Source organism: Pseudomyrmex gracilis, unplaced genomic scaffold (assembly GCF_002006095.1).
Source record: "Pseudomyrmex gracilis isolate BER0280 unplaced genomic scaffold, ASM200609v1 scaffold_46, whole genome shotgun sequence".
NCBI lineage: Eukaryota > Metazoa > Arthropoda > Insecta > Hymenoptera > Formicidae > Pseudomyrmex > Pseudomyrmex gracilis.
This window is the reverse complement of record NW_018020630.1, coordinates 501484-514921: the sequence shown is the minus strand read 5'-3', so window position 1 is coordinate 514921 and position 13438 is coordinate 501484. Positions and strand designations below refer to the sequence as shown.

Below are 13438 nucleotides of genomic sequence, written 5' to 3'. Positions count from 1 at the left end.
TATAAAAATTACAAAAAACCAAAGAAACAGAGCAGAAAAAAGTCAAGCAATAATTACAACTCACCATTAAGATAAATATAGGCAGTACATCACCTTGCAATAAGTAAGAGATATTAAATAGTTGATATTCATCACAATGTTTCAAATAACCAAAAATGTTCATCAGTTGTGTAGTTTATGTCTCTTGTTTACCACCTAACTTGAGACATGGGAAGAGAACATTTTTGGTTATTTGAAACATTGTGATGAATATCAACTATTTAATATCTCTTACTTATTGCAAGGTGATGTACTGCCTATATTTATCTTAATGGTGAGTTGTAATTGTTGCTTGACTTTTTTCTGCTCTGTTTCTTTGGTTTTTTGTAATTTTTATATTAATTTATTTATGTAGATTTTTGTATGCCACTGAAGATGACTCAAACCAAGAGTCGAAACGTTTGGCATTTTTAAATAAAGATTATCATTTATACATCAACACCTAGTATTTTACTCCGTATCGGCCCTTTCTACATATATTATAAAAATAAATATATAAAATTATAGGCATATGTATATATTAATTCTATTATAATTATACAATTATATAATACACATCAATATATGTCTCTTTTCAATTTTAGACAAATTGATGGACAAGTCCAGGAATTCAATTCATTATGCACTTACATGCAACAATTCAGTGGGGATCAATTTCTTGAGGCAACTTCCGACTTTCATTTGCTTCTCTTCATTGCTACTATGGATATGTATCCAATGAAGGTATTATCAATAAAAAGAGATGAATTTTTAAAAAACGCAACTAAAGTCCAATTAAAAATTGATCAAGCAATGATAACTATCAATATCTACAATGAATATATTATTTTATTGTGCAGGATCATATGACGCCATTGCTCGAAGCAATTCGCACTAAAGATAAACAAAAAGCGCTGGAATGGTCACAGTCAGAGCATTGGGCGACGGTAGATCAGCTCATATCTGTCTCTACGTCGTCGCAATCTTCGCAAACAGCATCCTTTCCCAGTGGCTCGAGAACGTCGTCGTCTGTGGCTGCGGAGGCCAGTGGCGGAATAGGCGTCGGTACTGAACCGATTGCAAATCCAACACCCGGTCGAGCTCTCTGGACTTGTCCCCATTGCACTTTTCTCAATGCCGCGGATTTAGCGTTTTGCGAGATGTGCAATTTGCCGAGGTATTCGTAATAAACTGTCTCGAAAGCATTACTGACAAATTCTGTGTGTGTTTAAGGGGTGCTGTATTTAAAGTTTACTACTCTTGGCTTCCGCGGAGGATTTCGATGTGTACCATATCCTCGCGGATATAACGATTATTTTCTACGCATCTTTGGCCTTATTTATGAGTGAATAAAAAAAAAAAAAAAAGAAAAAAAAGTACATCTCCCATTAACACATATTCTCCTCCCCTTCCCTAACTGTCTTCTATCCATATCAATATTTTTTTGTTCACACTGTAAAGTTGAATTAGATGGTAGACAAATAATCCTAACAAGATCTCTTGTGACATTCGAGTTGATCTGAACAGTTTCGAATTGGAAATATTTACTCTGAATTTTTATTTGCAGAGATGATATGGAAGAATATGATGAAGAGATGATGAATGACATGTTTTGATAACAGAGTCGTCAGAATTTAATAAAAGTTTTATCAATGCTTTCTTCAACATGATTTTAAAAATTTGCATCAACAATTCAACACTAGATAATTTGTATTTGACATATATTGTTGATCATATACATATAGATGTTTCTTTCATAAGATATCTAATCTATTATTTCTTAGTTTTGGGATATGTTAGTGTACTGGCAAGTTTGCTGAGGCAAAATTTATAAAATAATTATTCAAGGAATTATAGTAATTATAATTTAAACAAGTACGAAAGTATACAAACTGCTTCATTGACATATTTATACGTTTAACAATTATTTAAACCTATATATTTTTGTCAAATAAAGTTTCTGTTATATCATTAATGATAATTGACATTTAGATTTATTTTGCTGCATTTTTCTGTCCTCTTCTGTTCTCTACTTTGATAGCATAATTTCTTTGCAACTAATTCTTGATACAACGGCATCGGTGAGATTAGAAATGCGCAATTCGTCTTCATCTATCTTGTAAGTTTTCTTCACGAGATTTGTATCTGTAAACTCTTGTATCCTCGAAATGGCTATTCGCTCTCCTTTGATGCACCTCAAAAGTTCTTTTAACATAGCTTGTTCTTCACCTGCCTTGTGTATCAGTATCACCAGAATATTTTTATCATTGTCACTGATACCGAACTCGATCAAAGAACGTGAAATGTTCTTGGACATGGACAGGCAAAATAAAACTTCAGTGTACACGGTTTTGGTGACCAATCGACTTTGCTTGGCATTGAGAGCGGCTTTGTTCGCGGCTACTACCGCTTGAAAAGCGTCGGCCACGAGCGAAGCTTTCACTACACAGCAACGAAGCTTACCGGTTATAACTTCTTTGCATACTTCGGAGATATTTGTAACATCGGTGAATAAGTGCAACGTGCAATAAAGACCGGTTTCCCGATCCAATTCTATGCTGTAATCGTCCATCATAATAGATGAGTATTTTAATAATTGTATATAATAGCTGTATTATATAGCAATACCGATCGATATAATCGTGTTTAAAAAAATAATGATCACACCGTGTGTTTAGTTTTATATCGAAAGATCGGTAATATCTGTTTCGTTACTTAAAGGTTGGAGAGAACTATCCAACACAAATAATCTACATTAAGTGTTCCACTACATTTTTCCTCACTTACCTCTAGATGGCATCTGCTGCACTGTTGGCTACCAATAAAATGTCACATCAAACACAGGTATGTATGCGTGCAATTTGCAAAATAACGTATCGTATTGCAAAATAATATATCAAAATACAAGAAAATTTATTTGCAATAAATAACGTATTTCATTAAATTCCATCTAAATAAATATTTATAAATGAATATTTTTGTATTTAAGTAAACATCCAAGTTTTAATATAAATTGACTGCACACACATAAAAGATAGAAAAAATCAACGTATGTATAAAGAATATCTTTTTTTATTTTAACATTATGTTTTTTAACATTATGTCTTTTTCGACATAACTTTTTCTTTCCACGTAACAAGTAAAATACGTTAAATAATACAGTTGCTATTTACGAAACCTTTCGATATTTTGCTTGTACCCATATCCTATACATTTTCAATTGTTTGCCTCTATTAACTTGCAGTCTTCTGTCAACAAAGTTCTGTTCTTCGATGAAGCCGTTAGAAATAAATAATTTTCTAACTTCCTCTAAAATAATAGACAATTTAATAATATTCTATTATATAGAAAGTTATCAACAGAAAGTTTTGAATATTACCTTGCAAAAAGAAATATACTCTGGTGCCATCTCCACGTACATAAAAATTTTTACCAAGACATTTGCCTTTTTTAAATCTTAACTGGGCTTGATCGTATCTACCATAATCACGAAACAAAACTATTCCTCTTGGCTTTAGGTACTTGTGTATTTGCTGCACAACGGTTTGCATTCTGTACAAAACACAATATAAAAATAATACGTTTATACAGCGAAATATTTCATAGCTGTCAATATATCAAGACAATGAAAAGAAGAATACGAATAACGAAATCGAATATGTGAAAAATATATAATAGATAAAACAAAAAATTCGAATTTCTAATTAATAACACAAAAGATAACAACATACTTATCAGGATGAATAGCAGACAATACAAATATAAGAACAACAATGTCCAAACTTTCTGGCTCAAAAGGAGTCGTCCAAGTTTCTTGAGTTATATCAAGAACAAAAGCTTTACATCTGAAATAATCATAACTTGTACATAGAACATTTGGAAGAAATTCACACAAAAAGCTATTTGTACGTTTTATAAAATTATTTAACATAACTTTAGAGATATTTTACCTATTTACATTATAAGCAGGACTTTGTTGCAGTATATCAATGGCTTTTGCAGAAAAATCACAACAATATACAAACAACTTTGGATCTGTATTGTACATAAGTATAGGGAACACAGTGTTTCCTACACCACAGCCTATTTCAAATATTCTGCAACCATCTTTACATGGTAAATCAAGAATTTTTATGTGTTTGTCTCCAAAAATCCTATCTTGTTCGGTAAGTGCGGCTCTCATAGGTTTTTCTGTGTCTTGTTTCACTGTATTAGATGCTAACTCTGGAAACTCAATTAGTAACCAATGTCTGTCTTTAAAAAACCTGAAATAGATTTTGTATATATTTACTCAAAGGTTTTACTATTTAAGTACATATAAATTGTTTAATACACAATCATAGAGAAGAAAAAGGATGAGGCTTTACATACTTATTATAGTGTATTCCATAAAATTTGTCCCAATATTTATTCGCTTCAGTTTCATATTTTAACAGTTCTTCAGACGATATCGTCACGACGGAATTCTCATTCACCTTTTGTTGAGCCAGCCTCTCTTGTTCTTCATCCCATGTGACATTGTCCCTTTTTAGAAAACCAAATGTTAAATTTTTTTAATTCCATAGGTTATGCCAAGACACGCCAAATATATATGTGTGTATTTAATCCAACGTTAAATTGAATAGAACACTTGAAATTGCACGCGAAGATTTGACATACCATGCATTGTGCTCGAAGATGTTCCCGTCAACGGGTAAGTTTCGCGTTCCGAATTGCGGTCTCTCTCTTTCTCGATTATCGCTGCTCGACGTCTCGGCCATGTTCAAAAACATGTCGACGAAGTGGTGCTATCTGTGGTGCACGTTGTAGCGTTGAAAGTTGAAACTGCCGTATTTTCGTCAGAGTCAGACATGTAACTTCGCCGGTTCCAAGTCCGAAATTACACGTTTGTTTGAGAAAAGAGTAGGATTTTAAAAGCATTTAGAATAGCAGTTTCTGTTGTCTGAAAAACACACAGTAGTATCACAAATGTAAAGAACTTCACGTTTTATAAAGAGAGAAAAGGATGAAAGAAGAATAAATATACATATATTTAATTTAATATATACGACAATAAGAGAATGCGACAGTCAAAAACGCTAGGTAATTCGTATACAAAAGAAAAAACCAGAAAAAATACGCGCAAACTAGAACAAATAATTATTGCAATTAATTTTGGATATTTTGAGCATTATCTTGCATGCATTTTTTCCTTAAATATTTAATCCTTAAAATGCTAATCATGTGCGGAAAGCGAATAGACGTGTTTTGAGTGTAAGATGTAAGAAATTGTAATTCCAAATAAGAGAATCAGATCGATTCGTCGTGTCTTTTGCGAAAACCGTTCATACATAAAAACTTATAAAAAAAAACGCGTTCGATCGCTCGCGCGGCCGCAGGATCAACGACCTAAGAAAGTGATATAGGGTTAGGTTAGGTTGAGGGTATGCGCGTGGTATGCGGAAACGGGATGGGTGTACCACGCGAATGGCGCGGGGTTGGAGGCCGCGAGGGGGTTGCACAAGTTGCGTCATTGGATGGTTGATGTCGCAGGAGCGAATCTCACCGCTCATCTCGGACCTGTCTGCATTCTTCCGTACTTACGCGTATATAATTTTGAATTTTAAGCTATGGAATTTATATGCGGTTTTACAGCACCACCGAGAAATAAATTATTGTTTATGTACGTAACTGAAATCAATACAAGATGCATATCTATAAGTTGTCTAGTGTTCGGAGTGTCTGAGTATATTAAAAACCAAGAAATCTAATATAGTAAATATATTTTCTTAAAGTTGTTAGCTAGAAGTTATGTAAAATACTCTCATTTTTGAAACAACCGATACAAGCCAACATCCATAACATTTTTAAACACAGTCGTCCGGCTTCGCCTGGCTATATTTTCAGAGAACGCTCCGATCGCTTTACCAGGAAAATTGTTCTTTACATATAAAAAATAATCAACTCTTTAAAGGAATTTAATTTTTAATCGACAGAAATGAAGAGAAAAAAAAAGGGATTAATAATTCATGAAATGTTGTGTCTTGTCTCTTGTTTTCCAATTTGTTTGCTCTTTTTGCGCGAGAACACTACGGCGATCGTTTCGTTCGCGAGAATGCTTTTACGTTATCGACGTGTCGTCCTTCGGTGACGAAGTAGAATGAAACGAGAAGATGACGGGACGCGCGCGAGGAGAAAGAGAGGTGCACATAAACGATTCCTGGCAACCGGTTGCCAAGGGCCACGAGGTCCTCGCGCCGCTCCTGCGCTCGCCGCCTCGTCGTGGGTGGCTACCGTGACGTCCTAATCCTGCCGCGAGTCCCTAGGGGCGAGATCGATACACACCGTGATCTGTTTCCCGCCACCCTCTCTCTCTCCTTCCTACCGTATTTTCGCGCGCGATGGGTTAGCACCTATCGATCTCAGTCAGCGAACTCGCGAGATAAAAAAAAAAAAAAAAAAATGCATAAGGGAAAACCTGCATTCTCATCCCTTTTTCTTCTCGCTGGAAATTGTCGCGAGATGATCATGCGCTTTAGTTGTAAAATCACGAAACTCACGCCTCACGTGGGAGATTTAGAGACTGTTTTACGAAAATATCTGAATACACACATATGTATATTTGTAGCAACTAGTTGCACAAACGCGACTAATAATTCGAGAATAATTTTCTCTCCCTTTGATCGATCAAATGTTTAATCCGTAGTTCTTTGGTTTTAGACTAATTGCAACAAGTCTTTTGTAGTTTCAGTAAAATGATTTTTACTAAAGATCTTAAATTCTCTCGTTATACACACGTGTGTGTTCAGTGGCGACAACTCTTGCAACCACTTGCAAACGCGACTGATTATGCGGTGCGTTTTTTTTTTTTTTTTGTTTCTGCTCATAAAATTTCTTAGAGCAGAAGCGAAGAGACGAGGAGGAAGGACAAAGTTTAACCTTTTCCAAGGGATGACGGGACGGATAGGGCAACGGTAGTTCGACGTCTGTCTTTTGGGGCATCGGCCCTTGCCTCGCCGAGAGAGGGTGAGCAGGGGCGGACGAGGAGGACCTACGCGTTATTGAGCGGCTATTTCCCACAAAGCGCAGACGAGGGCAACCACCCCGACGAAGTGCGCGGAGTCCTCTCTTTCTCTCTCTGTCTCTCTTTGCCTCTCTCTGGCTTTTCTCCTCCCCGCTCTCTTCTCTCGTCCTTTCGTCCCTTTGCGCACTGCTCTCCCTTCGGTCTACTGCGAACGAGAGAACCTTTCCGCGCGCGAGACACGGATAATACATCATCCGCAATGAGTGTGTAATAATCTCTTTGGGTGCGCAATATATTTTTTAATCACGAAAAATTGATAAATCAATGAGTTCGAACACTTTTTTGACTTTGTCAATCAAAATGTGCGGAAAAATGCTATGAAACTATTCTGGGATAAGCCTTCATAAGGAAAACCTGGAATAATTAGTACATTATTCGACGATAAGAGAAAATAATTATGTGATAATGATTTATATAATTGAAAAAATAAACAAGAGAGTGATGCAAAGACAAATTGTCTCGAAGAAACACTGAGAAAAGAACCTTAGTAAGAGAGTAACAAAATCGATTCTCTAAGGAATTAAAACAATTGCATGGATAATATAAGTGTATTAAAATTTTACAAACTTAAATGAAATAACTTTCTTTTCTTATTATGAACTTTATGGACAGTTTTAATTGTGTATGTACAAAGAGAGATAAGTCACTCTCTTGCCCTTGTAAACGACGATTTTTTAAAATCTATTATTCGATAAAAAATAAATACAATGAAAGAAAGAAAAGTTTTCACACACAACGTTACATCGGGGTTGATTCTGCGTGCTGATTTCGCGAGCGAATTCGGAGGGCATATAAACCCCTCCTGCACAGCACTACCTCGCACACCGGCGGAATATATAATCTCGGGGTCATTGCCCGAACGATCTTTGGGGGTTCCACCGTGGTGCCTGCAACGAGGGTGAGAGGCGCCTCGAAATACCGGACGCGGATATCGACCACCACTTTCGCCAGAAGACAAAAACGCGCGTCCGAAATGGCGCGCATGTGTCTGTCTCTCTCTCTTTCTGTCTCTCCGTTTCTCTATCCTAGTAAAAACATCAGTAAATACATAAACAGAGTAAATAAATATAAACGGAGAAAACAACGGATAAACGTGAAAAATTGTCGAAAAAAAAAAAAAAAAAAAAAAAAANAAATTAAATAAAGTTTCGAAACAATTATCTATCAATTTTGCATGTTGATACTCATATAAAAAGTGACGTTTTTAAATTGCTTTTGAGTTTCTATTTATCTAGTGGTTTTCTTTTTTATAATAAAACAAATAATGTAAACTAAAAAGAGAGAGAAAAAAAGAATATACATTAACATATACACTTTTAAAAACGATAATATAAAAATATACAGATAATACAAGCAATCATAAAAGTATTTTGACTCTTTGAAAATTGATCCAAGAAAAAAAAACAGATAAATAAAGAAATGTTTTCATTACACTGACAACCTCACACTCTCTCTCGTTAACAACAAATTGTGTCGTATTTCACAGAATAGCGCCACGAAAAACAATGCGTTGTCGCAGATAATTAAGATGATTGAATCGTCGATGCGACGTCAAACGTTAACGTCATGCGGTAGGCCGATGCGGTCGCTTTAATGGTATGCAAATTACCAGGTAAATCCCGCGACCAAGCTTTGTCGAGGTGGAAGAAAGGGTAAGCGAAATTGAAAGGGTTGGCCCGAGGTGATTCCTGAAAAACAAACACGAAATGCGGCCACGCGGCTTCCCCTGATTAATTACGCTAATGGAAACATTTTCGCGGCATTTTCGAATCGCGAGAGAGTTGCCAATCAGTGTGTGTACACAAACGATATATATATGTGTATATATATCCCACAGAGTATATGAAAAGTTGTTATTGTGAAAACACGGGGATGTGTTACGCACTCTGCTTTGTAATTAGTTGATTAATAATTCTATCTGAAAAAGAGCAAAGAGAATCTAACAACAAGAGAATTTAGCAACATGTCTTTTTCTTTTTAGGAACAAACGTATACCGCTAAAGAGGGATGATATATAAATAGCGTTCAAGAGTACTCCGCGAGATACATATTCAAATCTCGCGGCACGTGACGTGCGAACAGCAGATATGTACGTAGATACACACACCGGGATACCCGTATCTATTTATAACGGCGACGGATCACGGGGCGATTGACCGCGTGGCCTTGACTTCCGGTTGACCCGACTGTTCGCCCCCTGGGAATTTCGACGCAACCCGTGGGATTTATCCGGAGGCGATTAGGCATCCAAAAATTTCGTCTATCTATTGACGGGGATTCATAATTAGAGGAAGTCGAACATGTATGATAAAGCGCGACATAAATCGACAAAATTGAAAAAAAAAAAACCGTTATTTTCGCGATTTAATTAACAAATAACAGTCGCGCAATTGTAAATAATCATAATAAAAATAACGATTAATATATGACACAAAGATAATTTCTATATTTATATTCATAAAAAAAGATTCATTTTTCTCATATTACGAAAATTGAACAAAATTGACAGTTTGAAGATCAGATAATAGGAAAGAGTATACAACATCCCCCGTTGTAATCTCTCGATTTCGTTATTTACATCAAAGGATCCGCCGCGAATGACTCTGTTTAGCTCGCTGTTCCGCGCAACGCGCGCGTGGTGCTTTCCTTTTTCTTCGCTCCGTCTTTCCTCTTTTCTTTTTTCGTCGCTTTTTTGCAATCGCTCGGAAACCTGTTCGCACGAGCTGTGCAGCAACGGAATGTCCGAGTGCTGCTTGCTCTCGAGCCGATCATGTCGGCGAGATCGTTCGTTCTACCCGACAGATTCGCTCAGTTTCACGTGTTCTCTAAAACGTGGACACGGTTTCAGTTTTTCAAACGCTTTTTAGAAATATTCTTCGGTCTTAATAGTTGTATGAATAATATATTTGTTTTGAAATATTTAAATTACATAAATTTTAGAGAACGTCATCATAGACGAGAATACATGCACATGAGAAGTTTGTACATTAACAGATATAAATATAAAGTCGATTTAAAGTACGGAAAGGAGAACGAAAAAGGGAGAGAGAGAAAGAGAGAGAGAAAGAGAGAGAGAGAGAGAGAAAGAGAGAGAGAGAGAGAGAGAGAGAGAGAGAGAGAGANAGAGAGAGAGAGAGAGAGAGAGAGAGAGAGAGAGAGAGAGAAAGAGAGAGAGAGAGAGGCTGTACAGCTTGTAGGAGGTTCGCGGAGGAGGATGCCAAGGAATGAAGGCTAACGGCCTTGACCTTGTCCGTGGCGTGTGGACTCTGTGTGCGGCTTGTGATTGCGAGACAGCGAGAACGACAGGCACACGAGAAAAGACATCGGTCAAAACCGACTGGCCTGCTTTCTTACGCGTCTCGCGGCGGCGAAGAACTCGCGCGAATCCAGGTAAGCGACGAGAGACGCACGGGGTTTCGATGACTAACAATAAGAACAACGTCGCCGGACGTCCTCGACTGCGACGAGGCGCCCGCGTATGGCCGAACAGCCGCGTTGTGACAATTATGCACAGTGCATCGCTTAACAGGGTCGCGATTCCGGGAGGCGTGAGAGGAAAGGACCGTCTGGTGCGACATACAGGGTGTCGCGCGATGATCGGTTTTGCGCCGTGCGAGAGATAAAACTCGCCAATTAAAAAAAAATATCTACAATATCTGTTGTTATTTTGTAACATCGAGAACTATAAACTTTCTTTATATCTGTTAAATCGAGAGCTTTGCGATTTCTCATTTTTACCGTTAAATTAATGAAATAGCAATTGAAAAACAAATTTTATCTTATACTAAACTGAAAATTTTCTTTTACGCTTGATATTGTGTGTTGAAAAATGAAATAAAGAAAAAAGAGTGAGACACCGATGGAGCTTTTGTATGTGTATTTCGAAAAACGTAATCTTATACCTGTTAGTAGTTCATCCTTTTGTTTAGAGTCTCGCTATCATCAGTTGTACTTCTTAAACATATTCCTTATTTATTCTTGCAAGACGTGTTTTTCGTGCTCAAGGCTTTGAAGAGCGACGCAAATACGCAACGCTTGTACAAGTGCCAATATTGGTGGATATTTTTGCGACGCGACAAGACGTTCGTGTCTCTGTAAAGACAATGAACTATGAGAGAATATAGGTGGTACGTAACATTGTGCACAAATTGCATTGTATTCATTACACGTGCAATATTATCGAGCTTCTAAAATTTCAATTTGGCGAGACTGTGTCAGAGCAAGAGATATATAAATTTCTTAACAAATATATATATATATATATCAAATATTTATTTCCGAGAAGTTATATTTATCGTAATTTCTCTCAAATTGACAAAACAATTTGGAGATCGCGCGCTAAGATCAAAGAAATAAATTTTTCTTTTGCTTTTCTCTCGAGAATAAAACTTTCTCATTTTCGACCAATCGTCGAAATGCTATTAAATCGGGATCAATTGCACGGTCAATCGCGCGATGAAGATAACGACGTCGTCTCCTACGCTACACGAGACGCCGCGCGTCGCTTCGCTCGCGCGCGCACGTCGGAGGCTCGTCAATGAGACTCGCGTGTGCGAGTCGACGACCGCGTGAGCGAGAGCGTGAGGGGTGTCGCGGCGTCGGAGGGATGCTGTCCGTAGTAAGTCGCGTCGCGTCGTACCGCACCGCGTCGCGAGGAAAAAGAGAGAAATTCACGTTGGTAGAATATAGAGGAAGAAGGAAGAGAGGAAAATCTAGCCAGCCGACTCCTGACCTCCAGGAGGAGTAGGAGACATGAGCGAGGTCGTCCTGCGATCGATCGATAAATACGTTCCCGCTTTGTGAGCCAAAGGTGCGAAGGAACTTCGTGTATAAAGAGAAAAGCGACGGATATGAAAAAAGAGAGAAGATAGAAAAGAGAAAAGGATGAAGAGAGATAGCGAGAAGAGGCGCATATGAGAGAACAAAATGAAAAGGATCACTTCCTCTTCCCTCCATCGTTTGATCGTTGCAAAGAACGCAGAGGATTGGAATATAAATTAGTATTAATATTATTTTGCACTGTTGAGGAGACATTACTACTTGAGAAAATTACACACACACTTTCATTTTTTCTTTAATTTTTATATATTTTATTTTTTAAATACGTGTTTTTTAAGATTTTCGAATTAATGTTTTCGATTAATGTTAATTTGATGTCTACTTACCAAATTAATAATTTTATTGCAAAGATAATCTTGTTTTATTTCTTTCACGTTTGGCGTGAAATACAAATGTACGCTAGCCAGGTGCAAAATTTCTCCATGAGCACCCCTGCAGGGACGAAAGGACCGGAACAATCGATCCTTCGGCCTGCAAAGAGAGCGCGCGAGAGCCGCTTCTTCCTCTTGCTCTCTTCGTCTCTACTCGCTGCTTTCCTTTGATCACTGTCGTTTGTCTTATTGTTAGACAACTATATAAATTGCAAAAAAATACGTGAGAAAAGGAAAGCACTTTTTTTTTTTAAATAACACTTCAGAAAAAATTAAAAAAAATAAATAAAAAAACTCTTATTATATGATATGTAAGACACTTTTGTCAAAGAAACTGTTCAACTCCCTTTTCAGATAGGCAGAACTCGCGAATTGTCACAACACATTTTCGTGTGTGAGTTCACGAACGTTGTCTCGTTTGGTTTTATTGAATGTTATCGATTCAAATATATAAACAGATCTACTCGTGTGCGTGTGTATGTGTGTATGTGCTCTTTGACAACACACTGAATAACACGGAATGACACGATGATGGTCGGTCGGTTGCGCGATATGATAAATGGATGAACAAAGATGAGATGTGTGTGTACACACACTATCATAGCGTCTTTTTTTTCTGTACACATTTCCTTGTTCTCGTGTAGCGTTTCCCTTACCAAGTTCTTATTAAGCTTCAATATAATTACAATCTTTATTATCATTGTGGACTTGCGATCTGGTTATTCTTAAATTATTTTCGTCACAAGCTTATGTATATAAAATTTTTTTACCTTTTTACAGACCGTTTCTCATCCCCCGTCTCTCTTTCTATCTTCCTACATTTCATTTTTTTCCTCATCCTTTTCTCCACAAAACAGCATTTAAAGAACATTATTGCGCATCGCGCCTTTTATCCCTCTCTCTCTCTCTCTCTCCATCAAAAAGCGTAGATGATGAGCCGTGGCGATCTGTTTTCAGCTAGTTCGGCCAAGTTCGGCACGGCAGGACTCCAAGAGCGAGCGTAATGAACGTCCTTCTCCCTTCTTCCTTCTTCGTCTCGCGCTCGACGTTTCTCTCTCTCCCTTATCCCCTCGCTCCTCCAACCTCTATCCGCAACCACTGTGGCGCTCCGCGCGGCTCGCACGCCCGCCAACTGCTGAGGGCTGAA

The 13438-nt window shown here is 37.4% G+C and overlaps 3 protein-coding genes across 4 annotated transcripts; 1 reads left to right on the top strand and 2 right to left on the bottom strand.

Moving 5' to 3' along the window:
* Nucleotides 1-627: 627 nt before the first annotated feature.
* Nucleotides 628-1892, top strand: LOC109853340 (nuclear protein localization protein 4 homolog). Its single transcript, XM_020425341.1, has 3 exons — nt 628-762; nt 879-1195; nt 1586-1892. Exons 1-3 carry the CDS (start codon nt 670-672, stop codon nt 1632-1634), a joined length of 459 nt encoding a protein of 152 aa, XP_020280930.1. The 5' UTR covers nt 628-669; the 3' UTR covers nt 1635-1892.
* On the bottom strand, nt 1861-2766 carry LOC109853339 (EKC/KEOPS complex subunit TPRKB-like). Its single transcript, XM_020425340.1, has one exon. The coding sequence runs from the start codon at nt 2591-2593 to the stop codon at nt 2048-2050; it is 546 nt and encodes a 181-aa protein (XP_020280929.1). The 5' UTR covers nt 2594-2766; the 3' UTR covers nt 1861-2047.
* A 336-nt stretch (nt 2767-3102) lies between these two features.
* On the bottom strand, nt 3103-13368 carry LOC109853343 (methyltransferase-like protein 2). Of its 2 annotated transcripts, XM_020425344.1 has the most exons (7): nt 13062-13368; nt 4678-4960; nt 4390-4542; nt 3969-4283; nt 3750-3863; nt 3398-3570; nt 3103-3327 (listed from the first exon to the last, which is right to left on the bottom strand). In XM_020425344.1, the coding sequence occupies exons 2-7, from the start codon at nt 4788-4790 to the stop codon at nt 3188-3190; spliced, it is 1008 nt and encodes a 335-aa protein (XP_020280933.1). In that variant the 5' UTR covers nt 4791-4960; nt 13062-13368; the 3' UTR covers nt 3103-3187. The 2 variants fall into 2 exon arrangements, with proteins under 2 accessions (XP_020280933.1, XP_020280932.1); XM_020425343.1 differs by lacking the exon at nt 13062-13368 and having other exon boundaries at nt 4678-5002.
* Nucleotides 13369-13438: the final 70 nt, after the last annotated feature.